We start from the raw sequence: 27,113 nt of genomic DNA on the forward strand, positions 1-27,113 counted from the left end.
CCTGCCAGCGCATGCGCAGAGTTTTTTTTTCCCCAGGATTAATTACAGGCCCAGTTTTCAAAATGCAAAAATCTGCAAGTAAGTGCAAATCCCTCCCCTGAAACGCCTCTTCACAACATGGCTAACCTTTCGCGCACACGGGACAATCACGCGCTCAACTTCTCCCACATATCTAGGGAGGTAGATTTTGGAAAAGGTCATTTCTGGAGGTAAAGTGAAGGGACACAGAGGGCGCTCCAACCTATTAGGGGCCGTCCTTACGGTTTTTGCTCTGACTCCCATCTGCTGGAAGGGGAACATAACTCAGGGTCTGGACTGATCCGGGTACGTGCAGGGAAAACCCGTTTGCCATTCAAACAGCACTGTGGACATCAGCCAACCACATAACAGCAAGTCTGCCTCCCGCCTCTGTGACTTGCTGCTTGCACTGAACATTTTACAATTAACGTATTTGCCGGCATATATGACGCAGTGGCGTATGAGACGCACCCCCTTTTTTATACATATTTTTAAGGAAAAACAATTTTCTATATAAGTTTAGTGTATGTTAAACTGACTTATAACCAGAACTTTGGGGCACTAAGTCAACAGCGTCCGGTGGGGGGAGTGATGCGGTGGCATTGGGAGCGAGGGTGCGCTGCCCGATTGGCCGATGCTGGGAAAAGGAGGCTTCCCCAATCAAAAATCAACTGTAGCTTTTTATTTTTATATTTTATTTTAAATTTTTATTTTTTATTTTTTTTTTAAGAGCACAAACTAAATCCTCAACAGATTTTATTCCGTCTGAATTTTCCCTCTTTTCCCCATACTCCTTTCTCTCTGATGTTTTCTTAATTTCCAGGAAAGTGACAGAATTGGTGCTTATTTTTTTTAATACTTGGCCCAATTCTGCCAGTCTTCTGGAGTATGAGCCTAGGCCTCCCTCTCCCCCTCCCATCGTGGACCCAAGCCAGAGAAAAGGAAGAGAGGTGGTGGGGGGAGAGAGATCCTGCTTACTGCTCTTTCTCCTGCCTCGAGCTTTACTTGGGGAAGGGGGGTCTGATGCAGCCGACCTTGTATTGTCGCCTCTGGATTCAAGATCGCCTCCTTTAGGCCCCTTTGATCACACGAATCCTGCAAATCCTGGAAGGCTTCTTAGCCAGCCTGGTCAGGGTGCGGCTCATTTCATCCCTGAGAGAAGGGGGTGGGGCTTCCAGTGAGAGAAGGTTCAAGCGTGAGGTGGAGAGCAGGACCTCCTCTCGCTGTTCCAGGCGATGCGTGGGAGAAGCTACAGACTGATATCACTGGGAAGATTCCTGGCGACTACTGGGCAAGCTACTGACTTAGGGTAAATGGTGCCAGAGCAGTCTGGTTTGGGGGGGGGGGGGTAGAGAGTGACACAATGGCCTCGGGGAGTGAGGATGCACCGCCCGATTGGCCGGTGCTAGGCAAAAGGGGCTTGCCGAAGCACGGCTTCCCCCAATCAAAATCTTATTTTATTTATTTATACAGCTTTTCTATACCGTTGTGGAGAGAACTGTGTCTCTATCTCTACGGTTTACAACATATTAAAAAAAAACAATAAATTAATAAAAAATTCACAGTATGGATTAAAACTTACATTAATCAGACAATGTAAATAAAACAAGTAAGAACAAATAAAACTGATTAAAAAATAAAAAGGAGATAAAGGGTATAAAAATAAGATCAGAATTATTAACACTCGCTCCAAAAAATCAAATCATACTGGATCCTTTGCATTCCTCATGAAAAGCTTGCTGAAAGCACCAGGTTTTTAGTTCCTTTTTAAACGTTTTCAAATTTGGTTGCAATCTCAGATCGGGTGGTAAGGTGTTCCATAGTTTTGGACCAGCGATGGAAATCGCACGGTCTCTGACCTCGCTGAGATGAGCAGATCTTACTGTAGGAACAGTAAGCAGACCTTTGTTCGCGGATCTCAATTCACGTTGAGGGACATGTAATCTTATAACTGAGTTTAGCCAATCAGTCCTTTCTCCATATAAAATTTTTATGAATGATGCAAAGCATTTTATGTTTTGGTCTAAATTCAATTGGCAACCAATGTAACCTTTGAAGTACAGGAGAGATTATGTTCTCTCAATTTCGTATTTGTCAGTACCCGTGCTGCAGCATTCTGTAATAGGCGAATTGATGATTTAGGTAGTCCCAACATAGTTTGGCAAGCCCCTTTAGCCTAGCACCGGCCAATCGGGCAGCACGCCCTCGCTCCCCCCCTAACCCCCCCCCCCCCACCAGATGCTGTTAATTTTGATTACCGGCGCATAGGACGCACTCCGTATTTTTCCCTTATGTTGAGGGGAAAAAAGTGTGTCCTATACGCCGGCAAATATGGTAGTTTCCTTCTTTGGTGCATAAATCTGCATATTGCTTAACCAATGGCAGGGCAATTATAAAAATGCCTCCTATCACCACAATACACTTTGACCTTCCAGAGAATTTCAACTGAACTAAACCGGCACCTTTTCCCGTCATTACATATATAAGCCACCGAGGTTTGCAAGTGTCATGTCTGATTCAGGGGTGTCAGCACAGGAAAACCCCCTTTTTTCCCCCAATAAAGATTGTGCAGGAAACGTGTGGGGTCCCATATTGATGGCCAATGTAATGTGCAGACTGAGGTTCTCGTTAGGAAAAGCAGGTCCACTGGCTGTGTGGTCACTTGGCCCTTCCATGCTCCACACATGAGGTTTACCCGAGACCGTATTATATTGTCCGCAGATCTGTTCAGGAGCCACTGCATGAATTTAATGTCTGTTCATTCTTTGTGCATTTTTGTATAACTGTGTAAAAAAGAGATTAACCCCTCCCTCCCTAAATAAACCATACAGCAGCAGAGGATGGCCATCTGTTCTGGCTGTTTACGTGGGGCAGAAAGAAAGGGTCTTGTCCGAGGGCTGTCTCTTCAGCAGCGTATAATATGCATGCTTGGCATTTATAAAATGCAGCTTGTGAGCACAAACTAAGGGTTTTAAGCCTGCCATACATTTAGCATGCTATTGAACAGTTCAGTGGACAAAAAAGCAGGCGCTAATCCAAGCTACATGCATCACGGCTTACCTTGTGAACTTTCAAAGCCTTTATCTTGCCAGTATGCCGGACGTGAGGCCCTCTACACAAATCTATTAGAGGGCCACACCTAAAAGGAGAAATGTACAAAAAAAAGCACCATTAAACCCAATTCATGACAGCCTTCTAAGAATATTTTTAGATTCAATTTTTTGCCAATCTATATTTGCCAAATTGTACCTGTATATTGTGGTAGTTGGAGTATTCACTTTTTCATTCAGGATTCGACATTTGAAATCATTGTACTATGAAGAAACAAAAACAAAAGCAAACGTAGAAGTGAAATTTTAGTTACTATATCTGCACATATTCTTGCAAACTTAAGGAGAATTAGCAAAAGTATGTACGTAACCATTTTTTCTTACAGAATTCCATTAAGTAATAAGGTACAACAGACTGCCGAGATTGTTACTGTCAGTCCTGCCACATACCCTCCACCCCTGGGTTTATTAGACACTAAAGACACACAGTAGCTCTGGTAACATTTCTTTAATCCAATGTATGTGCATGCATAGAGGCAGCATAACCATATGCTAATCTGAAGAAATCAAGAAATACAAACTAATATCAATAATAAACAGAAGCTCATTACTTACTAGCATAGATTTATTATTTGGAGCTTTGCACTTTTGGGTGGTCTTATTCCCAACGATATATTTCCATATAAGATAAAACTCAGCTTCTGACCAGTAACAGTTTCTGTATCTTATAATAATTTCTGCCTATGTACAGTCTTTGCTTCTCTAAATGTTTTACTGCTGACAATAAGCAAATTCTATGAGACCTGCACAACAGGCTTGGAAAAACCACAAACAGGACAAAAGTCAGCTTTCTAAGATTGCTGGTAAGAGATAGGATGGAGAAAATGTGGGGTGGGTGCTGGATTAAGTATGGCATCTTGTACAAAACTCATTTATGCAGGATGAGAGAGAACCAATGAGAAAAAGCACAAACTGGACTGGATCAGGAAAGAGCTTACAAATGGTCAAGCTTCCACGACAAACAGCTGGGATATATCCTTGGCAGTGCAGATGGGCCAGTTACCACCATCTACTAGGTTACAATGCCTTAAGTGCATTGTAAAGCCAAGGTCAAAGGCCTACAACCACCCAGACTAGTTACCAACTTTCTATTACTGGGCACATCCAGGCTGCCAACCCCTTTTACGCACCAGCAGCTTTATTATAGCTGAGCAGCCACATTAGGTTAAGCTCCCCTATGAGGAAAGGTTAGAAAAGTTAGGGCTGTTCAGCTTGGAGAAGAGATGGCTGGGGGAAGGGGGGGGGAATATGATAGAGGTCTATGAAATCATGAGACTAGAACGGATAAACATGAATTGGTTATTTACTCTGAGATAATAGGACTAGGAAGCACTCCATGAAGTTAGCAAGTAGCACATTTAAAACAAATTGGAGAAAATTCTCACTCAACATACAATTAAGCTCTGGAATTTGTTTCCGGAAGATGTGGTTAGAGCAGTTTGCATAGCTGGGTTTAAAAAAGGCTTAGATAAGTTCCTAGAGGAGAAGTCCTTAAACGATTAATCAAGTGAACTTAGGGAATTAGCCACTGCTATTACTGACATGAGTAGCATAGGATTTATTTTATTTACATATACTGTCATTCCAAATGAAGACCACAACAGTTTACAGCTTTATAAATTAAGCATTAACATTCTAAAAAGCAAAATAAAACAATAAAAAAAAATAATCAAGCTTACATAGGTCTTAGAATAGTCAAAACATAAGCGTTCTCCAACTTTCTCAATTGAGATCATAAGTTTTCTTAAAATAGCCAGGTTTTGAGCTCACATTTAAAGTTTCTTTCCACCAGCTAATGTGCACAGGCAAAGAGTGCCATTATTTCGGTCCTAGCACGCTCTCTCACTTCACATAAGCGAGCACTCCGAATCGAGGGAATTAAGACCTTGATTTTCAGAACCAGGTGAAAATGTTTGGGTACTTATGGCCTGGGTTGGCCACTGCTGGAAAGAGGATGCTGGGCTCGATAGACCCTCAGTCTGACCCAGCATGGCATGTTCTTATCTTCTAAGTCCCAAAAGACGCACATGAGCGCCTCCCACTCCTCAGACATTTCTTCTGCTTCTAGTTCAGCGTCTGTCTGGCCAGGTGACCCAGAGGAGCTCTCTACATGTGTATCGTGTCTTAAAACCCCTCTGGACAGGTATTCCAATCACCTTGCCTCTTGTCAGTCACAACCCTGCACTGCTTCCTTGTCAGCGTTCTGTCTGATTGTCTGTAGCACAGTCCATCCATCCACTTCGGGGCCTAGGGTGTTGATATATAGCATCTTAGACTGTCAGCTCAGAGTGGTCACGTCCCTCTTCTTCCCACAAAGGACATCTCTATGCATCTCCAGCAAGGTAGAGTGTAAACAAAGCAGAAGATTTACCTTAAACATTTCAAGTAATGTTTCCTTCTTCACTTCTAATCTTTCAAACTGCTGCTTCTCTTTCATGATCTTCTTGCATAAATTCTCCAAAACACAGAAGTCATTACTAGACACACATCTATAAAGAGAGAGAAACATCTTTACTTTGCTTCAAATGATCCTTTTATTTTTCACAGATGTGGATTGAAATACTTAATATGGTGACACACGAGGTCCTGATGTTTCAGTGAAAAGAATTGCTTAATTGCCTTTATTCAGCTGATAGACTAAAAAAAAAAAAAACCAAACAAAAATGAAACTAAAAGGATAGCTGCAGGGGGGGGGGGGGGGGGGGGGTTTACTCTCCTGCAGGTATTGTAGCACTATACTGCAGCACTATGCTCCAGGGGAGAATTTCAGCTTCTCCAGTGTTCTAAAAAGGTGCAATACCAAACTGTAAACTATTAAATGTGTCCCCTGCTTCTCCATACTCTTCTCATTTCTGCAAGTGAAAAGGTCCTGACAACCAATGCACACCCAGAAGTATGAAATTGGTTTAGGGCACAAACCAGGGTAGTTGACAGCATTAACTGGGAGCAACCCTGTTCCCTCCCCAGAGAGGCTTATTTAGAACGAATAAACTAAAGCAGCCAGTTTTGCAGGTTAGATTGCTTTTCTCGTTTCCACTAAAGAAAAAAAAAAAGCAAAGCACTAAATTCACCTAAAAGTGTCCAAATCTTGAAGAAAAATACAGAAAAAGCTTCATTCAAAATTCATTTTCAGTCTGCAATACACCATGCCAACCGTGATTCAGAGACGACAATCTTTAATGATTCTCTGTGGTAAGGAATCATCCAGCAATTTCACTTCTATTGGGAAGGGTCAATAAAGGCAGGAAGACACGGAAGAGAACTTTTCCATGCCCGTCAACCAAACCAAGTACTTTCATCGATACAGAATTAAGTGCCAGTAATACAATCTGATTCCAACAACTAACAACGTGCAACAACTCAAGGATCCTCATAATGAATTCAACTAAAGGAAAAGAGGTTCCTTGTCTGGGATCCTCATGGCAGGTGAGCAAGAGTGCAGGGGCTCACAAAAAAAACGAAACATTGTAAAGTCACATCAATGCAAAACCTATAGTAAGCGAACATTTAGCAGATCTTAAGACACTCCAAGCCGGTGTCAACTAAACACTGGCTGACCTTTGGGACAGTTTGGGAAGGGAACTTACCCATCAGCAAGGTACATGTCGTAATAAAAACCACTCTCTATCGGAGGGCCGTAGCACAGACATCCACCATAGACACGCTCCATGGCTTCGCCCAGGATGTGCGCACTGGAGTGCCAGTAAACCTGCAGCAGTCCGAGACAAGACACCACATCAGCTCCAGCCCTCAGTGTTCCTGAATGAGCTTCTACTAAAGAACCATATTTTCTTTTTGTATGGAAACCAAATTGAATTCATTCAATGGGGGGGGGGGGACCTTTTGCACTGGGTTACCAGATAGCTCAGGAAAGGCGCTGCAGATTTCAAGGCAGGAGATCCCAGCGGGGGCTGTAAAGGCAGGGCTTCCTGGGGCTACTGCCATAGGGACAGCCACTGGCCACCCGGAACGCACCAGCACATCAGGTCACGGGGGAGATCCAAGGGCCCCCATCACTGCAATGGCTGGACCAGGCAGATGGGAAGGCTGATAATGGAAAAGTCATGGCGCTACTGGTCCCAGTAAGCATGGAAGTAGCTTCCGGGCCAAAAACCCCAAACTCCATAAAAGACAAAAAATGATTCACAGGTTAAAACAAGCCCTTTAAAATAAAACAATCTTGAGAATAAACAAATACAGAGGACAATTTTCAAAAGCTGTTTTCTGGGGAGTCAAGAGCAGTCAGACCTGGCCACCGTTTTCCCAGGTCATCCCCTAACAACATTTTCTTTTGCATTCATTCTGCTTCCAATCCACAGCAAAATATTTACGACATCAGGGGTCTATGATGATCTCTTTTTTTGGGTGGGGGGAGCGGGGCAGGATGCATGTATTTCACAAATTCATGGGCACAATTACATTGGCCAACACATTTTTGGCAATTACGCCCCCTAATACACTGCTTTCCATCCAATCCATGCGAGGGAGGACAGGAGGCGGATTCTTCACTCCTTAACATATTTTTGGTTTTGCAATTGATCCACCCACCTCTTAGGATGCCAGAGTATCTATGAGGGCTAAGAATCCATCTCTCTCTGCCCCCTCCTCGAGCACACAAAGGCAGGGGATTTGGACATTAAAGGGGAACTTTCAGTGCTCTTGGTGTCACTGGACCAAAGCGAGAGAGTTTTATTGTGCAACAAAGATATCCTCTTGCAACTGCACACGGACAGCACAGACCCCCCCCCCCCCCCCCCCGAAATCTAACAAGCACTCACCGCCTGAGCCTCTTCATCGTTGAACTTTAGCAGCTCCAAGGTGCAGTCTTCCTCTAAAGGGCGGTCGAGGTCCCAAACCACGCTATTAACTTTAGCAACGACTGTACTGTCGGCCAGACCTTGACTGCAATTTAAAAACAAACATGTAGGCCTTAGCTGGGGTGGTGGTGGTGGTTCCCCTAGGGCCATAAAAGTATTTATAAGTTGGGGGTGCTCCTGCCATCCTTCCCCTTCTTCCTACACTTCCCAGGGAGGGAGCTCTTCCTACGTAGTTAGAGGAAACCCCCTGTGGCCTGGGTAATGGAGAATCCCTCCTGAAGAGCGTGCACCTTTCCAGTGTGGTCTTCTCCTCAAGGGCAGACAGGCTGGGCTCAGACTGGGTGATCAAATCATACTTACTGATCATTTCTCACAAACATTCAACAAATGAAACCGTACAACTGAGCTATTTCCACGTTGACTCTGCTGGGGTGCTGGTGTCCATCTCTCTAGTTCCTGGGAGGGAGATTGCCAGTTGCCACTGCCTACGCATCTGTGCAACGGCCGAGTTCAGGGAGAATCCTAGTGGGGGGCATCACGTCATGAAAAGATCCGACCTGAGTCCGAAGTTCAGTCTGATGCCCACAGCCTGTGTCCTGGTCCCTTTGAGGTGGAGATCCGACTAGGAATCTCCCAAGGCTTAAGAAGAACAGGCCCGATGGGGGGGACAGGGGCTGAGATGATCCTTGGGTGGTTTGACTGTTTAAAAAGGAGGAGGAGTTTCAGCCTTTTATTCCCCAGGGTTTGGAGGAGTTGGGGGGGGGGGGGGGAGGTGTTGAAAAGTCAGTGCTAAGCACCTAACATTTCCCCCTGCCTTACCTCCATCCCTGCGGCCATCTTAGTGCAACAAGGAAACAACTCAGCACGAGTACATTTTCAAACAGGCCAATTTAGAAGCTTAACTTCCAAAGTTAGGCATCCAAACCCTTTCGACCCTTTCAGCGAGTCTAATAGCAACCCACAAGAAGCAATTTCTTGGAAGCGAGAGTTGAGCTGCTCCCACCTGATTCCACAAGCAACCTGATACGGTGTGCTCTTCCAAGACTCGGCATCCACGCGTTTGCCATCAGGCAAAGTCACTGTGATAGCTTGGCTCATTTTCGCAGCTCTCTCTGCCAGAAGGGCGTCATGCTCTGCTTTCAGCTTATCGTACATCTCCAGACGCTCTGCAATGTATGCAGGCCAAGGATTTAACTGTGGAACAAAATTAAATGGGGAAGAGATTTAAAAACATAAAAAGGAAAAAAAAAGGAAAGTCGTGGGAAAAAAACAAACCCCTATGCTATAAGAAAACTAAAGGCAGTAGCCTGCACATCCGTTTGCAAACAAACATCATGTGTGGAATCAGAGGCACAAACTCCTTCTACTTTGGATACTCTTCACCAGCACTCAAGAGCCTGGTAAACATCTTCACATCTCTTGGACATTTTTCATATTTCTGCTGACTAAAAAATACAAATTACAATGCATTAAAATAGGAGTTTGTTTCACTAATCTACACAATACTCTGCACTTTCATCATAAAAGAACCATTATAGAAATATTGATAAAGTACTTAAAAATTAAAAAAAAAAAAGTCTTGATTGTATAAACCTTCACATCTTGTCACAAACCCAAATTAGCTCCAGTTCAAAAAGTGTCCTTAACAAGGTATAGAGCCCATCACGTTAGCCGAGCTGATCCGACACCTCCTGGATAAAGAATCCAGCTGCTTCTGTTGTATGAAGTGAACATGAAGCACAATACATGCCGAACGAGGAGCTGCTGAAATAACTCTGGGATAATGTCATTCAAAAACGTACAGATTGGGGAAGGCGATAAAATTTCATTGTGTTCAAACATCCCTGCCAGGTTCATCATTTTAAAGTGGAAACAGATCGGAACTGCAGTGAACAGGCCATCACTCCAAAGACAGTAGTAACAATTTAAGCAAACAGCTGTAGAAAGGTCACTGCGATGCCTAAGATTAAATTACAAAAAACCCACGCTGCAGAGGTCTCTGCCCGAGACTGAGAAAATGTTGACTGCTCCACAATTTCAAGATTACTCTAACATGGCCTGTATGGGAGGGTGGCAGGAAGGAAGCCACTGCTGTAGAAAAGTCACATGACATGCTGCTTAGCACTTGGAAAGAAACAGACACTGAATGCACATGGAAGAAAGGTTTGTGGTCTGATAAGTCTAATGTGGACCTTTTTAGTTTCAATGCTAAATGACACATGTGGAATAAAACAGCAAACCACCCTATCACCAACCCAACAGTAAAGCAAGACAGTGGCAGCATGATGTTGTAGGGATGCTTTGCAGCAGTGGTGACAAGGCGGCTTGTGAAGTTCAAGGGAAAGATGGATGGTGCAAATTACAGGCAGATCCTGGAGGAAAACCTGTCCCAGTCTGCCAGAATCTGGGGAGAAGATTCATCTTTTAGCAGGGACAATTATCCTAAACATAAAAGCAAAAGCCAGTGAAGTGGTTCAGTGTCATGTGTTATCCACTATGTCACCTAGATCTCCTTCTTGGGTGGTAGCTCCTAATATGGAACCTAACATTGTGTAACTATAGAATGGGTTATTTTTCCCTATATGCAACACCTTGCACTTGTCCACATTAAATTTCATCTGCCATTTGGATGCCCAATCTTCCAGTCTCACAAGGTCTTCCTGCAATTTATCACAATCCGCTTGTGATTTAACTACTCTGAACCATTTTATATCATCTGCAAATTTGATTACCTCACTCGTATTCCTTTCCAGATCATTTATAAATATATTGAAAAATAAGGGTCCCAATACAGATTCCTGAGGCACTCCATTGCCCACTCCCTTCCACTGAGAAAATTGCCCATTTAATCCTACTCTGTTTCCTGTCTTTTAGCCAGTTTGCAATCCACGAAAGGACATCGCCTCCTATCCCATGACTTTTTACTCTTCCTAGAAGCCTGTCATGAGGAACTTTATCAAACGCCTTCTGAAAATCCAAGTACACTATATCTACCGGTTCACATGTTTATTAACTCCTTCAAAAAAGTGAAGCACACCTGGAGAAGGTGTGTATGGAGGACCACGTTGCCACCCGACAGATCTCGGCGGGCCACAGTAGCTTGGTTTTTGCCCAAGAAAACTGCCTGGGCCCTCGTAGAATGAGCCTTAACCTGTTGGTCAATAAAAATATTAAAATAAATAAATAAATGTAGGCTGCCTTGATTACTTCCTTGATCCAGTGGGCTATGGTTGCCCGCGAGGCCGCTTCTCCTTGTTTCTTTCCACTGTGAAGCACGAACAAGCGATCCGTTTTGCACACTGGTTCCAATCTTTCCAGGTACCGTACTAGGAGTCTGCCGACATTTAGATGGCGAAGGCGGCGTGAGTCTTCCTAGTCCTTATTTTCATCCGGAGAAGGTAGTGAGATGGATTGGTTCAAGTGAAACTCGGAAACCACTTTTGTTGGAAGGAGGGGACTGTGCGCAGCTGTATGGTTCCAGGTGTGAACCTAAGGAACGGTTCCCGACAGGATAGTGCCTGTAGTTCAGAGATGCGACGAGCTGAACATATTTCCAACGTTAAGAAGAGTAGTGACAGACCATGTGTTGGTCTGAAGGAATCCCCAGCTAGGAAGTCTAATACTAGATTGAGATTCCATTGAGGCACCGGCCACTTCAGGAGTGGTCGGAGTTGTTTAACACCTTTCAGGAAGCGGATCAAATCCAGATGGGTTGATAGCCGGATACCGTCCACTTTGGCTCTGAAGCTGGACAGTGTGTCTACTTGGACCTTGAGGGAGTTGAGTGACAACCCCTTCTTCATACCATCCTGTAGAAATTCCAGAATCATGGGAATCTTGACTGTCCACAGGATTATCAAGTGGTCCTTGCACCAGGCTTTGAATATTCTCCAGGTCCGTACGTAAGACAGGGATGTGGAGAACTTGCGTGCTCGGAGCAGGGTGTCAATCACGACCTTTGAGTAACCGTGCTTATTCAGGCGAGTTTTCTCAAGGGCCAGACCGTAAGAGAGAATAGAGCCGGATCTTCATGGAGAATCGGGCCCTGTGTGGAGGTAGGCAAAGAGGAATCCCCGCAAGGAGTTTTTGCATGTCTGCGTACCATGGTCGTCTTGACCAAACCGGGGCCACTAGTAGAACTAATCCCCTGTGATGTTCTATCTTGCGGATGACTTTGCCCAATAGTAGACATGGGGGGGAAGGCATACATTAAAGTCTTCCTCTGGCCAAGAGCATCGATCCCTTGGGAGTGTGGCTCTCGTCTGCAACTGAAGAACCTTGGAACTTGGGCACTGAGATGGGTGGCCACTAGATCCATGGCTGGGGGGCCCCAGTGATTTACTATCAGTTGGAAGGCTGTGGTCGACAACGTCCATTCTCCTGGGTCCAGGCACTCTCTGCTGAGGAAGTCTGATGAGACATTGTCTTTTCCTGCAGTGTGGGAGGCAGAGATCCCTTGTAGGTTTATCTCCGCCCATGCCATGAGAGGATCTATCTCCAGAGACACCTGCTGGTTCCTGGTTCCTCCCTGGCGGTTGATATAAGCAACCGTTGTTGCGTTGTCCGACATTATTCGAATCGCTTTGCCTCAGAGTCTGTGGCTGAATCGCAGGCATGCTAGTCTGACTGCTAGAGCGTCCAGGTGGTTTGTGCGCCATTTCGCCTCTTCCTTGTTCCATTGTCCCTGGGCCGTCAGTTCTTGACAGTGAGCTCCCCACCCTCACAGGCTCGAATCTGTGGTGAGCAAGGTCCAGTTCAGTGGGGATAGACTTGCTCCTCTGCTTAGGTGGTCTTCCTGAGCCACCACTGGAGCTGAGAACGTACCTCTGCTGGTAGTTGGAGGCGAATTGAGTAGTCCTGGGACAGTGGGTTCCACAGTGACAGTAAGGAGCGTTGGAGCGGTCGCATATGGGCCCTTGCCCACGGGACAACGTCCAGGGTTGATGCCATGAGGCAGAGGACTTGAAGATAGTCCCATATCTTGGGACATGCATTGGTCATCAATCGTCGTAATTGTTCCATCAGTTTCCTTCTCCTTGGAGGGAGGAAGACTGTTCTGTTTGGTGTCGAAACGGGCCCCCAGGTACTCTAGCGATTGAGAGGACTGCAGACTGCTCGTGCCCGTGTTCACGACCCAACCGAGTTCCTGCAGTAGGCCTGACTCTGCTGATCACCTGCCGGCTCTCTTCCAAAGACTTTGCCCTGATCAGCCAGTCATCCAGGTAAGGGTGTATCAGGATCCCTTCCCTTCCTCAGTGCTGCCGCCACGACCACCATGATTTTGGTGAAGGTTCTGGGGGAGGTTGCTAGGCCGAAGGATAGCATTCAGAACTGCTAATGTTGACCCAGTATCGCAAAGCACAGGAAGCGCTGGTGATCCTGATGGACTGGGATGTGAAGGTAGGCTTTGGAAAGGTCCAGGGAGGTTAGGAACTCTCCCGGTTGTACTGCCATTATTACGGAACAGAGAGAGTTTCCATGCAGAAGTGTAGTACCCACAAATGATGGTTGATGTTCTTGAAATCTAAGATGGGCCGGAATTGGGAACTATAAAATAGATGGAATAGCGCCCCGTATTTTGTTGGGGTGTGGGAACCGGAGTTATTGCCTTCAGGCTGAGTAGTCTTAAGAGTGTTTTCTAGTGCCAGTCTCTTGGTGTGGGAGTGGCAGGGTGACATCATAAACTTGTCTCGAGGGATGCTGCGGAACTCCAGTGAGTAACCTTCTCAATGATTTTTAGTACCCATTTGTCAGACGTTATCTCGACCCATCTTCAGTAGAAGAGGGCAAGTCGACCCCCTATCTCCTCTTCCTGTGGATGGGTCGGCGCATTATCATTGTGGAGCATAGCTGGAGCCTGCCCCGGGCCTGCTCCCCTCTTGGTCTGTCAGTTCCGAAAGGGCTGGGACCTTCCGGAGGGATGAGGTGCCTGGAACTGCTAGTTCCTGCAGGGTCTAAAGCGCTGCGATCCTCTACCCTTGGTTCTTCTGGGGGAGGGATGCTGAGAACTTTTACTCCTATCTTCCGGTAGCTGAAGCACTGGGGATTCGCCCCATTTGCTAACTTCTCCAATTTGCTTCCGAACAAAAGCGATCCTTTAAAGGGCATTCTTGTGATATTTGCTTTAGATGTCGTGTCCGCAGGCCAGTTCCATAGCCATATGGTTGTCTTCTGGCCGCCACTGCCGAGGCAACACCCCTAGCTGAGGTGCGCACCAGGTCTGAGCTTGTGTCCATCAGGAAGGCTGCTGCAGGTTCCATCATCTCACCGGTATATGTTCCGGAATTATTTGCCTCGAGAGAGAGAGAGGAACAAGCAGGAACGTGCCACCAGTGCCCAGCAGGAAGCAATCTGCAGTGTCATTGCTGTTGCGAAGGCCTGCTTAAGGATAGATTCCAATCGTCTGTCCTGATTATCCTTCAATGCAGCCCCTCCCTCAATGGGAATTGTTGTTCGCTTTGAGACGGCACAGACATAGCGTCCACTTTCGGGAAACTCAGGCGTTCCTTGGTCACTGATTCTAGAGGGTATAGAGCTTCCAAAGTTCGACCCCCCTTTGAAGCTGGCCTCCGGGGCATCTCACGCCAGGTCAATCAGTTCCTGGATGGCTTCCATCATTGGAAAGTGGCATGAGGCCTTACGAAGGGACACCATGATGGGATTCTTCTTTGGTTCTGCCATAGGGTCCATGCCTGGAATACCCAGCATCTTCAGAGTCTGGGAAACAAGGGCTGGTAATTAGTCCTTGTGGAAGAAGCGAAGCATGGTTCAGTATGGTTCCATTCATGGAGGGATTTCTCCTTCTTCCAGGGAGTCACCCTCATCTGAGGTGTCTGGATCCCTGGCAGGGAAGTTCCTGGTTAGGCAAGGCATGTCTCGAGGCATCCGAGCTGGGCCAATCTTGTGCTTCCAGCAGGGGTTGAGCCTGGGGTGCAGCAGAGGCTGATTGCATCTGAAAGAAGGCTTGCAGCCCTTGGAAACATTCCAACCAGGAGAAGGTCCCTGGGTCCATGTTAATCCCAGGAGGAGTCGGCATAGGGGCCCCAGAGGTGCCCTCCTGTGGGGAAGCCATCTCTTGAGATGCATAGATCCGGGGAGCTATGATCAGTAGTTCCGGAACCATCTCCCGACAGTAAGGGACCAGGCTTTGATTCCTCCTGGGCTTCTTCGCAATGTTGACACAGTCAGGACTCCAATTCAGGCTACGTGGCTCTTATGTGGCAGGCTGGGCAAAGAGTGCCTTCTGGCCTTCTTGGGCACCGATGGCATTGTTCTATGTGTTTTCACGCGTGCAGTTGCAAACGCGGCTGTGCGTGTAGTTATGCGCACGGGTGCGCTCAGTTGTGCATGCGTCTTAGTTAAGCGCGCAAGTTAGGCGCATCAGCTGCCTGGCCTGTCCCATGCATACCACCGGTCGAGAAGGGAAGATGGCGCCCCCGCCCCCGAGGGTCTCCACGTATGTGGACCCTTGCACCGGGTCAGGGCCTAGCTAAACCAAGGCTGCTCAACCCGTAACATAAGAATATGCCATACTGGGTCAAACCAAGGGTCCATCAAGCCCAGCATCCTGTCTCCAATCCAGGCCATAAGGACCTGGCAAGTACCTAAAAACTAAGTCTATTACCGTTGCTAGTAATAGCAGTGGCTATTTTCTAAGTCAACTTAATTAATAGCAGGTAATGGACTTCTCCAAGAACTTATCCAATCCTTTTGTAAACCCAGCTACACTAACTGCACTAACCACATCCTCTGGGCTCCCTTTTAACATTGCCGGAGAAGAATTTGGTACAGCAAGCCGAGCTCTGGAGACCGCATTCCTGAATTTAAAGATTTTTTCTTTCCTGGTCTTGGTGCTTACCGATTGTGTGCCGGTCGGTCTCCACCTGCGGGGGGAGAGGGAATTACTTTCACCACCGTGCTCGTTTCTGTACCCACTGCCTTTCAACCACACTAGGGGCTAAGTCCAAGGCGGAAAACCGGCTACCGGACCAAGGCACACCTCTGAGGGATATCGGAGATCACCTCAGGGTTTCTCGACCAGGGGAGGGACCCTTAGGTATCACTGCAGGAGAGCGGGGCCATTTGGATAGTGTAGAGCCAATTGGGGAGAAGAGCCGCAATTTTGAAGATTTGGTGGGGCCAACCAAAGCCCTTCACCTGTCTGCATGCGTCAATTTTCCGTAGTAAAGGATCAATGGACAGTATATACAATAAGGGGGAAAGTGGGCATCCCTGACGAACCCCCCGCCAGATAACCACCGAACCCGATAAACTACCGTTCGTTAAAATATAGGAGGAGGGGTTGTCATATAAGAGCAAGATATAGCGTAAAAAATCCCCGCCTATACCAAACCGCTGTAACACGGAGAACAAGTAAGACCACGTCACGCGATTGAAGGCCTTCTCCAAATCAAATCCGATGGCCAAGGCAGGGATAGCCTGATTTTGGCAGATAGTCAGAGCAGTGAGTAGCTTGATGATGTTAATCTGAGGTTTGCGGCCTCGGATAAAGCCAGTTTGGTGAGGTGAAACCAGATGGGGGAGAAAAATACTTAATCGTAACGCCAGAACCTTGGCCAATATTTTTTGGTCACAATTTAATAGGGATATCGGTCGATAGGAAGAGGGGCTGGTCGGGTCCCTACCGGGCTTGGGAAGGACTATAATATGTGCGTCAGTGAATCTAGGGGAAAAGCCCTGATTAGCAAGCCCATCTGTAAAATACCGGGTCAGGGGGGTGCCGATGGAAAGAAGAAGTATCTTGTAAAAATCATACGGAAACCCATCAGGCCCGGGAGACCGTCCAGTCGGAGCCGCTGAGATAGCCTGTGTTACTTCGTAAGTCTGTAGGGGGCGATTCAGAAATTCATGTTGTGCAGCCGTCAGCATAGGGAGGCGCAGGTCCCTAAAGAAACTGTCCTCGTCTGCCCGCCCCACCGGAGGTTTCGCGGCATACAAATCTGTATAAAACTGCCGGAACACCTCACAGATTTCCGATTCTGTGCTAGCCCGGCCACCCGAAGGGGTAGTCAGGGTAGGGATAATGGACTTAGGTTTCTGAGTCCTAACTAGGTTAGCGAGGATTCGACTAGGTTTGTTCCCATATTTAAAGAGGTGCTGTTGTCCCTTGTGAAGGTAGTGCTTAGTTCGGAGATCCAATAGTGTATTCAAACGGCCCAACACACTGTAATAAGTAGCCCTAGTGTCCGTCGTGTTGGAACGATTTAACGCAGCCTTTGCCTGTTTCACTTGATCTTCTTTAAGGTAAATTTTGTTTCTTCTTTGCTGTAATTCTTAACACTATATTAGTGTGTGGATTAGTGTCCGCATCTGCTAGGAGACGGAGAGATACTGAAGAGCTGAGGTTACTGCAGGGGAATATCTAGTGATGTCAGCTTTGAAATCAGTCTCCCATCTGATAGCAGAAGAGCACGATACCCATTGGGCCTGAGTCCATCTGGCTACATGCTAGAAAAAGTTCTTTTTCACTCAACGCACAATTAAACTCTGGAATTTGTTGTCAGAAGATGTGCTTAGTGCAGTTAGTATAGCTGTGTTTAAAAAAGGATTGGATAAGTTCTTGGAGGAGAAGTCCTTTACCTGCTATTAATTAAGATGACTTAGGGAACAGCCACTGCTATTACTAGCAAGGGTAACATGGGATGAGCCTTCCAACACTCTACTGCAATCAACACTTCCTCCTAAGCACATTATTTATATTTATATTTTTTAAAGATTATAATCATGAAAGAACAGAGTATTTTGTGTAGATCAGTTGAAAATATAATTACCTTAAATGTATTTGCATTTTTCAGAGAGTAGAATGTGAAAAAAAAAAAAAGTACATATAAAGGTGTGAAGGCTTTATATGACATGACAATTGGGCCGATTCTGAAAAGTGCGCTCAGCCATGCGCACTGTGTAACACGCATTTGGCGCGCGTCTATTATCCCTTATACCGTAAGGGGTTTATAGCGCATTGAAAACGCACTGCCAAACTCCCTGGAAGCTAATAGCACGCATCACATTCAAATGCATGTTGATGAGGCTATTAGTTAGTCACCCGGGATACTGAAAGTAAAATATGCGGCAATTCCGCAGTTTTTATGCTCAGAAATTAACGCCTGCCCAAGGGCAGGCGATAATTTCTGAACAGCCCGAAAAAGTGTACAGAAAAGCAGAAAATACTGCTTTTCTGTACACCCTCTGACTCAATATCCTAGTGATATTAAGTCAGAGGAAAAAAAAAAATGTAAAAAGTTGTTAAAAAAAAAAATATTGACTGACCTCTCCCCATCCCCTACATACCCTAGTGAAAACCAAACATTTTACCACTGCAGTCCCCATCAGAGCCCTGAAGCACTGGTATACAGGGGCATGCTCATACCCTTCAGAAGGACATTGGTCCTGAATCTGCTACACAACTGGAAGGGTTGGTCCAAAAGAGTGTAATTAGTGAACGCCAAGTGACTTTCTTATATTTGTGGGGACCTTAGCATTCAGTTACCGTATTTTTCGCTCCATAAGATGCACTTTTTTTCCCCCAAAAGTGGGGGGGAATGTATGTGCGTCTTATGGAGCGAATATTAAAAAAATCTAACAAACCCCCCCCCCCCCCCCCCCCCCCAAGATCTGCCGACTTAATTTACTGCAAACCCCCCCCCCCAGACCTGTCAAACATCCCTGGTGGTCCAGCGGGGGTCCGGGAACGATCTCCTGGGCGTGGGCCGTCGGCTGCCAATAAACAAAATGGCGCCGACGGCCCTTTGCCTTCACTATATCACTGGGACCGACCACTGCTATTGGTCGGTCTCAGTGACATAGTGAGGGCAAAGGGCCGTCGGCGCCATTTTGTTTACTGGCAGCCGACGGCCGAAGCCCAGGAGATCGTTCCCGGACCCCCGCTGGACCACCAGGGACGTTTGGCAGGTCTTGGGGGGGTCAGGAGGGTGGGGTTCCCAGAGAAAGAAAAGTTTTCTGATCTGGGGAGTGGACCGAAATGGCCCTCCCCAGACCCGAAAACAAAATGAGGAGAAAAAAAAAAAAGCTATCACTCCCCTAATTTGCTCCATAAGACGCCCAGACGCAGAGCCAGTTTAGCACAAATTTTTTTTTTTTTAATTTTCCCCCTCTGAATCCTAGGTGCGTCTTATGGAGCGAAAAATACGGTATCTTATTTTTCCCAGAAAAAAAAAACGTAACAGTGTAACAGAAACTGGAGAAATCAATGGAAGAAAACGACGTGCCATTTTTCCAGGTAAATATTTTTGTTCCTGTTGTAACACGGACAAATTTCCGGAAAAATAAAATACGAAACCGAAAGCCCCCAAGTATTTGTGCATGCTTGTCGATAGTGATAAGCCGCACACACACTATAACATACCGTGTTGTGTAAGTTACTGATAAAGATCAAACAAAAAAACTCTCTCCATCAGAGCCGGCATCATTCCAGCTCTTTACCTCTGCCAGGCCTCTTTCACCGGATGCTTCCTTGTTTTTCTTCCCATCTTCTTTCCTCTTCTCTTCCATACTGCCTTCCTAAGAGAAGAAAGTGAGATGAGACTTCCAGCCAGCACGGAGGGCGGACATGTTCTTCACTTCTACACAATATTTGCATAGTGCACATTTCAAAATGTTAAAGGCGGGAAAGAGGGCAAGGTTTCGTGCGGAGGATGCAGGCACACAGTAAAGAGGGCCAGGAAAACTGAACCGAGCAGGACGTTTCACTGGCAGACAACGCAAGAAAGAGCAAAAGAGTGAGCGGAAAGTGACCAGGAAGTGTTTGGCAGAGCTCTAGAGAAGCTGAAGAGGATGGAGTGCGTCAGGGATGCAAGAATCAAGGAGAAGAGGCGGTGAATGAAGAAGCAGACAGATATCGACGGCGAGGGAGCAGTGGCGGTTCCTGTGCACGTTATGCAGTTTGAAACAGAGTGGAACAGAGAGCAGCTGTAAGTGGGTGCCACGGGTAAAGAGCAGACGGAGAAAACTCCACCGGGGGGGGGGGGGGGAGATCGTGAATGGATGCTGGGAGGTTTTAGATGGGTAAGTACTGCACAGCATGAAGATAACCACAAAGAGTGCAGCAGGACTGAAGCTGAAGGATAAGTTGTATTTTTATTTTATTTATTTTTTGTAACACACACAGGCCTAGATAAATCCTGAGTGCCAGGTCACCATGAGAAGTAAAAAAACATCTCAACACCGTGGATTTGTCATGAACAGGAGGGCGGCCCTAGGACTGGCTGGAAGTTGGTTTTACCTGCTCGAAGCACAAGTTTTCCTGACTCCAAGGTAGAACCCATAATCGCACTGCTCCCAAAAAGGTATGGGGGTGAGCAACAATTACAGCTCAAAGGCAGCACAAGCAGTGCTTCCTACAGGGCATTCAGGTAACCTGCACGAAACACCGGGTACAATCCTCAACAGCGCTGGAATAATTGAATTGGGCCTCCAAGCTGGGAGGCGGGATTTTAACATGGAGGGAATCTGCTAGCAGAGACGGTAGAGGCCATCACTAGCAGGTTGAAGAGGATATGGAATGGTAAGTTGCAAGATGTGGGGAAGCACATGGGAACTTATATGCACAAATCTCACCTGCACAGAGTAGACTACAGGGGCCATTTTGGTCTTTATGTGTCATAATTTATTATATTATTACATCAACAGTGACAGGAAGACCAGGACTGTGGGGTGGGAATGGAAGAAGCTGGAGGAGCAACAACGAGAAAAAAAAACACCCAACCCAAAAGTTTTGTTTGCAGAAGAGGAAAATGGAGAATGAAAAGGCAACAAAAAGAGAAAAATACCAGCAACAAAAAAGGTTAGAACAAATATTGAATCATACGCTTGATTTCACAATTTACTACCTCATTTTGATTCACTGCTATACCAACAGCTTCTCCTGTAGCAGTGACAGTTATATAAATCTTTCAATTGTAAAGGATCTTAGAGTAGAAAACCATCAAAATGTAAACCAAGAGAGCCACTCACAAATCAGCTGGCAACCAAGTCAAACAATGGTTGTTATACCTATGACTGCACATCTCTGATGTCTTTCAGCGCATACTGAATTCTAATCTTCAGTCAAAACGTCATTTTTTTAGAAAATGGTCATATGTCTACCAATTGTTTGACTTCCTTATCAGCTGATTTGTGGGTGGATCTCTTGGGTTTACATATAAAAAGCATTTTGCCATTAAACATTCCAAATGACATCTACATTTTTTCGGTAATGTCTCCATATTCCCCCTAAATACTGAATCTATGTAATCAGCTGACAACAAGGTTCCGCAGGCCTCAAACAGCTTATAACCAGAAAAGAAATTAAAAAAAAGAAAACTGGCATTTAAAGAGTATCTTAACCTGCTGTACACTCACTACCAGGCTGCCTGAAATTCAGGGTGTGGTGCCTGCCATCACTGGAGTCAGGCCTGGACGCTCCCCAGTACCGGAAGGAGAGCAAGAAAATGGCAAAAGAGGGAAAGAAATGAGTTCTCCCCTTAGTTCCTAAATCTTTGGTGGTGCTTAAGATTTTTTTTTTTTTAAACAAGGAAAAAAAAATGTTACCATTCCTGCCTATAACACACAGAACTTCAAATGCCATATGCAGCCACTTCTGGAGTGGGCCGTCTGGTTGCAAATTTTGTTTCCTAAGAGCTTTCAGAAGGGAGGGGAGAAGCAACTTGATGACTACTAATGCTCAATTATCAGTTGGTACAACAGGATTTAAGTTGACCAATCCCACAAGTTCTCCTGACTCACAATTTATTCCAATATAACCACCCACCACACCTGTGTGCAGTGCAATAGTTTAGAAGTGAACAGACATGAAGAGGATGTCTTTGCAGAACCCCCTTACGTCAGTGTACATGAATAATCATTCACATAAGACTGAATCTGACAGTTCCGATGTGTCACTGTGTTGCATGAGTTATATCCAGTCCCCTTCCTCTGCTGCTTCTCTCTCATCTCCTTACCCACTCCTCGCACAAGTGTGTGGATGATAAAGGTTTTCTGGGGGGGGGAAGGAGGGATGAGTCCCTTTTAAGAACAGAACTGTTGGGCCAACCGTGCCTGCGTGTGAGATGAGCAGCAACCACTGGGACAGACATATCCTTTAGCACAAGAGCAAGGAGAGCAGGAAGCTGCTGGGCAACAGAAGAGGAAGCTGGCCCGTTTCGGTGGCGGCAAGCAGAGACAATGGGAGCGGCAGCAGCTGATTCCAGGCCATACCCACTGGGTAGCGGTTGTGGGGTCGAGCATGTCTAGGAACACTGGCAGCAGTGTAAAAGCAAGGCCACTACAGAGGGGAAAAAGACCGAGCAAGTTTGTTGCCACGGCATCATTGGGTGGCCTGACCAGTTGGCAGTATCTAACTGAAATACTGATGCTACCTCATTGCAGCAAGTGGCTCTAGGAGCAGAGGGTCACAGTCCTTTTGTGTGCTGTGCAACAGAACGAGGAGCTGGACACACACAGGATCCTCAGAAAAGCATCTGTGTCAGGAGCCACATCCCATGAAAAACAACAAGAGACAGAGACCTCTATGGAGGGAGGAACCCTTCATCAGCCACCATCCTTAACATCTGATCCTCAGGCTTTAACTGCACAGTTACATAGTTCATCAGACTGAAAAATTATTAGAGGCCCATCAAATACAACGGAGTACTGACATGTGTAGTGCTTTGACAGAACGATGTATTTTCAGAAAGCTCCTTAAATCTGGAGGCCAGAAGATGGAGAGCCTCCTTTACAAGTACCCAAATACAGACATCAAAGCCTGCAAGGTCCAGCCAACGTTAGAAGAGCAGTGGCAGACACACATACTACATTTCAGAGTCTGAACCACACTGCAAGAATGTTGCACTTAATTTTGGAATAAGGATAAGATTCATTGGGGGATGTTGACAACCCCCCACCCCCACTGCAAAAAAGCAGGAAACATAGTAACCAGAATGAAATCATGAGAATGAGGAGGTGCACAGAGTCCTACATTAGCAGGTGGATACACTGAAGTGGGAGAGTAAGGGAACTGCTCAGATTGTGGGTGAATTGGTACAATTCTTAGGAAGAAACAGGAAACAAGAGAAAAGGAAAGCTGCCAATTTTAATGCAACTAGTGCATCAGCGAGACAGTTAAAAAAAAACAAAAAAATGTGCAGTAAGAGGAGGCATTGATACCTAATGGGTGCATGATGAAAATGTAGATTATACCCTCATTTGCATGCATATTTAATCCCTCTCTATTTAATCCCCAGCTTCTTTTCTATGCTCCAAGTTGTATTACTCCCTTGTTTTATTGTAACTGCATACCTTAACCTTCTCTTGTTTAATGTTTTTATCATTATTACTACAACTATTATTATTATTATTATTATTAATAAGATAAATGTTAGTTTTTTACCTTGTTTGTTACCTATCCACTTGTTAATTGTAAACCGACATGATGCGATATCTATTGCGAATGCCGGTATAGAAAAACTTTAAATAAATAAATAAATAAATAAATATTACTGTTGGGAACCAGTGGTAATACTAAGGCACTCATGTGCATCAATGCCAGGAGTAAGCACCTGGAATTTGTTGCCAGAGGTCATAGTGAAAACTGTTAGTTCAGTTCTTATCCCTGGGATAAGCAGCATGGAATCTACTTACCTCTTGGGATCCTGCCAGTTACCTGTGACTTGAATTGGCCACTATTGGAAACATGATACTGGGCTTGATGGAAAAGGGATATTAGGTTTTGGTGTGACTCAGTATGGCAAATCTTATGTTCATGTTCTTATCAGATGAACTTTTAACACCCATTAGTACACAGGATATAAAATCACTGGCCTAGAAAGAAACAGGGCAGAAGATAACCTTGGTGTGACTGCAGTTATTAAATGATGGTTCAGAGATAATCAGGACCAGGAAGAAAACATACAGGGATATAATTTTTTCAGAAAGACACAAGAACTAACTAGGGACATGTGTGAACGTTTCTTGAAGCCTGGTCTCCTTTTCTGGTAGTGAAATATTCATATGCCAAGACAACTGGATGACACCACAATATTCAGTTAAAAATCTCAGGGAGGTCAAAAGGACTATTTCCCCTTAGGAAAGAAAAAGAAGAGATTGTAAGTGCCATGGCAAGTGTGTTTCAAATATGGCAACAAAGTCCTAGAGAAATTTTCAAATCCCTGCTTAGATGCATAAAGAGAGGAATCAAACACCCCACCTTGCGTACTGTGGTTAAGCCCTGCAGATAGCACATCCCCCATGGATGAGACAGAAGCAATTTTACAGCAGGGCCACCAAAAATGGTACATCACCTGCACTATAAGCTGTACACAGAGAGAGCGCATGTAAAAGCTACAAATACCTACAAGGCTTCAGGAAAGTAGCAGAAGAAACATTTTGTTCAAGTAGGAGGATTCATCACAGGAAGCTGGAGGGAGGGAGGCTCCAAAAGAGCCCATTGAGAGGGTGCTCGGCAGCTTCCAGCAGAGGCGGCTGCAGTCAAACCCGCGGCAGAATTCGCGGGTGGAGGAGAGAAACCCCAACAGCAGGAAGGCCAAAGCCCGCGCAGGACCCGGGACAGCAGGGCGACAGGCTGGGGGGGGGGGGCACCAGGGGCTCCTTAACCTCCCGCGGCTGCTTCCTCATCACAGGCAGGGCACCGACTGCCACGAGACGGGTAGTGGGAGGTCACCACTGAAGATGTGACTCTAATATTTACAGGACGCTTAAATAAATAGTTATAAGAAATCCTTGCCGGTCATTCTCGGCCAATTTGTGCCAATTCTTTACCGTAAAACAAAAAAAAGCGCGTGTGTATATAATAAAGGCGGTTAAGGTCGATGTCCGTTCTTAACTGATAACGCAGCCCCGACCTCCCTAACGTTACTCGCCCCAGCGGGCGGTAAGAAAGGAAGAGACGCAGCAGGCAGGGAGCCTGCCCGCTCCTTCCTTCTTACCTTCTCCACCGGCTGCTCGCTCGCGCCCCGAGTTACGTCTCTCCCGCTCCCACGCCGCCTCGAGCCCGGCGCTCTCCCGCTACCGGCTTCCACCAACAGCTGATGCAACCGGATGCAAGGAAATCAGGAACCGACCAACCGCAGGACGCGCTCAGGGTCGGGCTTGATGACTGACAGCCCACTTAGCCAATGGCGAGGGGAGCCAGCCCCGAGCCTATTGACGCTCTAGGACGACTGCTGACGTTCTGCCGGGGGGGGGGGGGAAGTGCCCACACCCGCAGGTTGTAATGGCGGGCTCCGGACCCCGGGGCCAGCGTTGCCAACCTCGCTTATTTACCGCGAGATTGGGCTTCTTTTTGTAGTCATTCGCGGGGTTTTTTTTTCCGATTCGCGGGTTGCTTTTAATTGGGCTATTTTTTCTGCCAGTCGCGTTTTTTTGGGCTTGTTGGGCGGGACTTGTGCTCTGAATCATGTGACAGTGATTGGCTGCTGCTGCGATGAAGCCTGTCCATAGCAGGCGCACCCTATCCCTATATTGCAGCAGTAAGCCAATCAGAGCAGGAGCTGCAAGCCTTGTTGATGCACACGTCAGGAGCACACTTTGTGGGCAGACCTAGCCAGCACTGCACAGCATCGCACGTGGGCGGAACGGGAAGACCAGCAGAACGGCATTGGAGTGCAACAGCAAAGGAATCCAGAGTGTGCAGCTACAGCCAGGTATCAGGAGGGGAGGAATCAATATGTTGGGAGGGGGAATGAGAATGTGGGGGCCAGAGATGTGCTTGGAGGGGGCTGGGGAATGAGTGTGTGGGGGGCCAGAGATGTGCTGGGAGGGGGGAATCAGCGTGGGGGGGCCAGAGATGAGCTGGGAGGAGGGAATCAGCATGTGGGGGGCCAGAGATGTGCTGGGAGAGGTTAGAGAGGGGGGAATGAGTGTGGGGGCCAGAGATGTGCTTGGAGGAGGGAATCAGCATGTGGGGGGCCAGAGATGTGCTGGGAGGGGTTAGAGAGGGGGGAATGAGTGTGGGGGCTAGAGATTTGCTTGGAGGGGGCTGGGGAGAGTGGACTGAGTATGTGGGGGCCAGAGATGTGCTGGGAGGGGGAATCAGCATGTGGGGAGCCAGAGATGTGCTTGGAGGGGGCTGGGGAGGGGGGAATGAGTATGTGGGGACCAGAGATGTGCTGGGAGGAGGGAATCAGCTTGTGGGGGGCCAGAGATGTGCTCGGAGGGGTTAGGGAGGGGGGAATGAGTATGTGGGGACCAGAGATGTGCTGGGAGGAGGGAATCAGCTTGTGGGGGGCCAGAGATGTGCTTGGAGGGGTTAGGGAGGGGGGAATGAGTGTGGGGGCCAGAGATTTGCTTGGAGGGGGCTGGGGAGAGGGGACTGAGTATGTGGGGGCCAGAGATGTGCTGGGAGGAGGGAATCAGCTTGTGGGGGGGCCAGAGATGTGCTCGGAGGGGTTGGGGGGGGGGGAATGAGTGTGGGGGCCAGAGATGTGCTCGGAGGGGTTAGGGAGGGGGGGAATGAGTGTGTGCGGGGCCAGAGATGTGCTCGGAGGGGTTAGGGAGGGGGGGAATGAGTGTGTGCGGGGCCAGAGATGTGCTCGGAGGGGTTAGGGAGGGGGGGAATGAGTGTGTGCGGGGCCAGAAATGTGCTCGGAGGGGTTAGGGGGGGGGGGGGAATGAGTGTGTGCGGGCCAGAAATGTGCTCGGAGGGGTTAGGGAGGTGGGAATGTGTGTGAGGGGCCAGAGATTTGCTTGGAGGGGGCTGAGGAGAGAGGAATGAGTATGTGGGGGCCAGAGATGTGCTAGGAGGGGTTAGGGTGGGGGGAATCAGTGTGTGGGGGGGCCATAGATGTGCTCGGAGGGGTTAGGGAGGGGAGAAATGAGAGTGGGGGGGCCAGAGATTTGCTTGTAGGGGGGTGGGGAGAGGGGTATGAGTATGTGAGGGCATTAACTGCTATAAAAAAAATAAAATGTTTCAATCTCATGTGTTTTGGGCTTGTTTTTTTGGAAAAAAGTGCTTGTTCTTTCATGAAAACCTGGCAACACTGGCCAATAGCACAGCATTGGAGAGCAACAGCAAAGGAATCCAGAGTGTGCAGCTACAGCCAGGTATCAGGAGGGGAGGAATGAGAGTGTGGGGACCAGAGATGTGCTCGGAGGGGTTAGGGAGGGGGGAATGAGTATGTGGGGGCCAGAGATGTGC

The 27,113-nt window shown here is 46.9% G+C and overlaps 1 protein-coding gene across 2 annotated transcripts in view; it reads right to left on the minus strand.

The window, feature by feature from the left end:
* LOC115078902 (threonine--tRNA ligase, cytoplasmic) overlaps window positions 1-25,192 on the minus strand; it is an 87,104-nt gene extending 61,912 nt beyond the window's left edge. Inside the window, exons 1-8 of one of the 2 annotated variants that reach the window (XM_029581985.1) lie at window positions 24,904-25,192; window positions 19,406-19,483; window positions 8,949-9,139; window positions 7,907-8,030; window positions 6,716-6,837; window positions 5,500-5,617; window positions 3,268-3,332; window positions 3,079-3,157 (exon numbers count right to left, since the gene is read on the minus strand). In XM_029581985.1, the coding sequence (XP_029437845.1) occupies window positions 3,079-3,157; window positions 3,268-3,332; window positions 5,500-5,617; window positions 6,716-6,837; window positions 7,907-8,030; window positions 8,949-9,139; window positions 19,406-19,474 (768 nt within the window). In that variant the 5' untranslated portion in view covers window positions 19,475-19,483; window positions 24,904-25,192. Of the gene's footprint in view, window positions 1-3,078; window positions 3,158-3,267; window positions 3,333-5,499; window positions 5,618-6,715; window positions 6,838-7,906; window positions 8,031-8,948; window positions 9,140-19,405; window positions 19,484-24,312; window positions 24,742-24,903 lie in introns of those variants that run through there. The other variant, XM_029581993.1, reaches the window with a different exon arrangement.
* Window positions 25,193-27,113: the final 1,921 nt, after the last annotated feature.

The sequence above is a fragment of the Rhinatrema bivittatum genome, chromosome 1 (genome assembly GCF_901001135.1).
Source record: "Rhinatrema bivittatum chromosome 1, aRhiBiv1.1, whole genome shotgun sequence".
Taxonomy (NCBI): Eukaryota; Metazoa; Chordata; class Amphibia; order Gymnophiona; family Rhinatrematidae; genus Rhinatrema; species Rhinatrema bivittatum.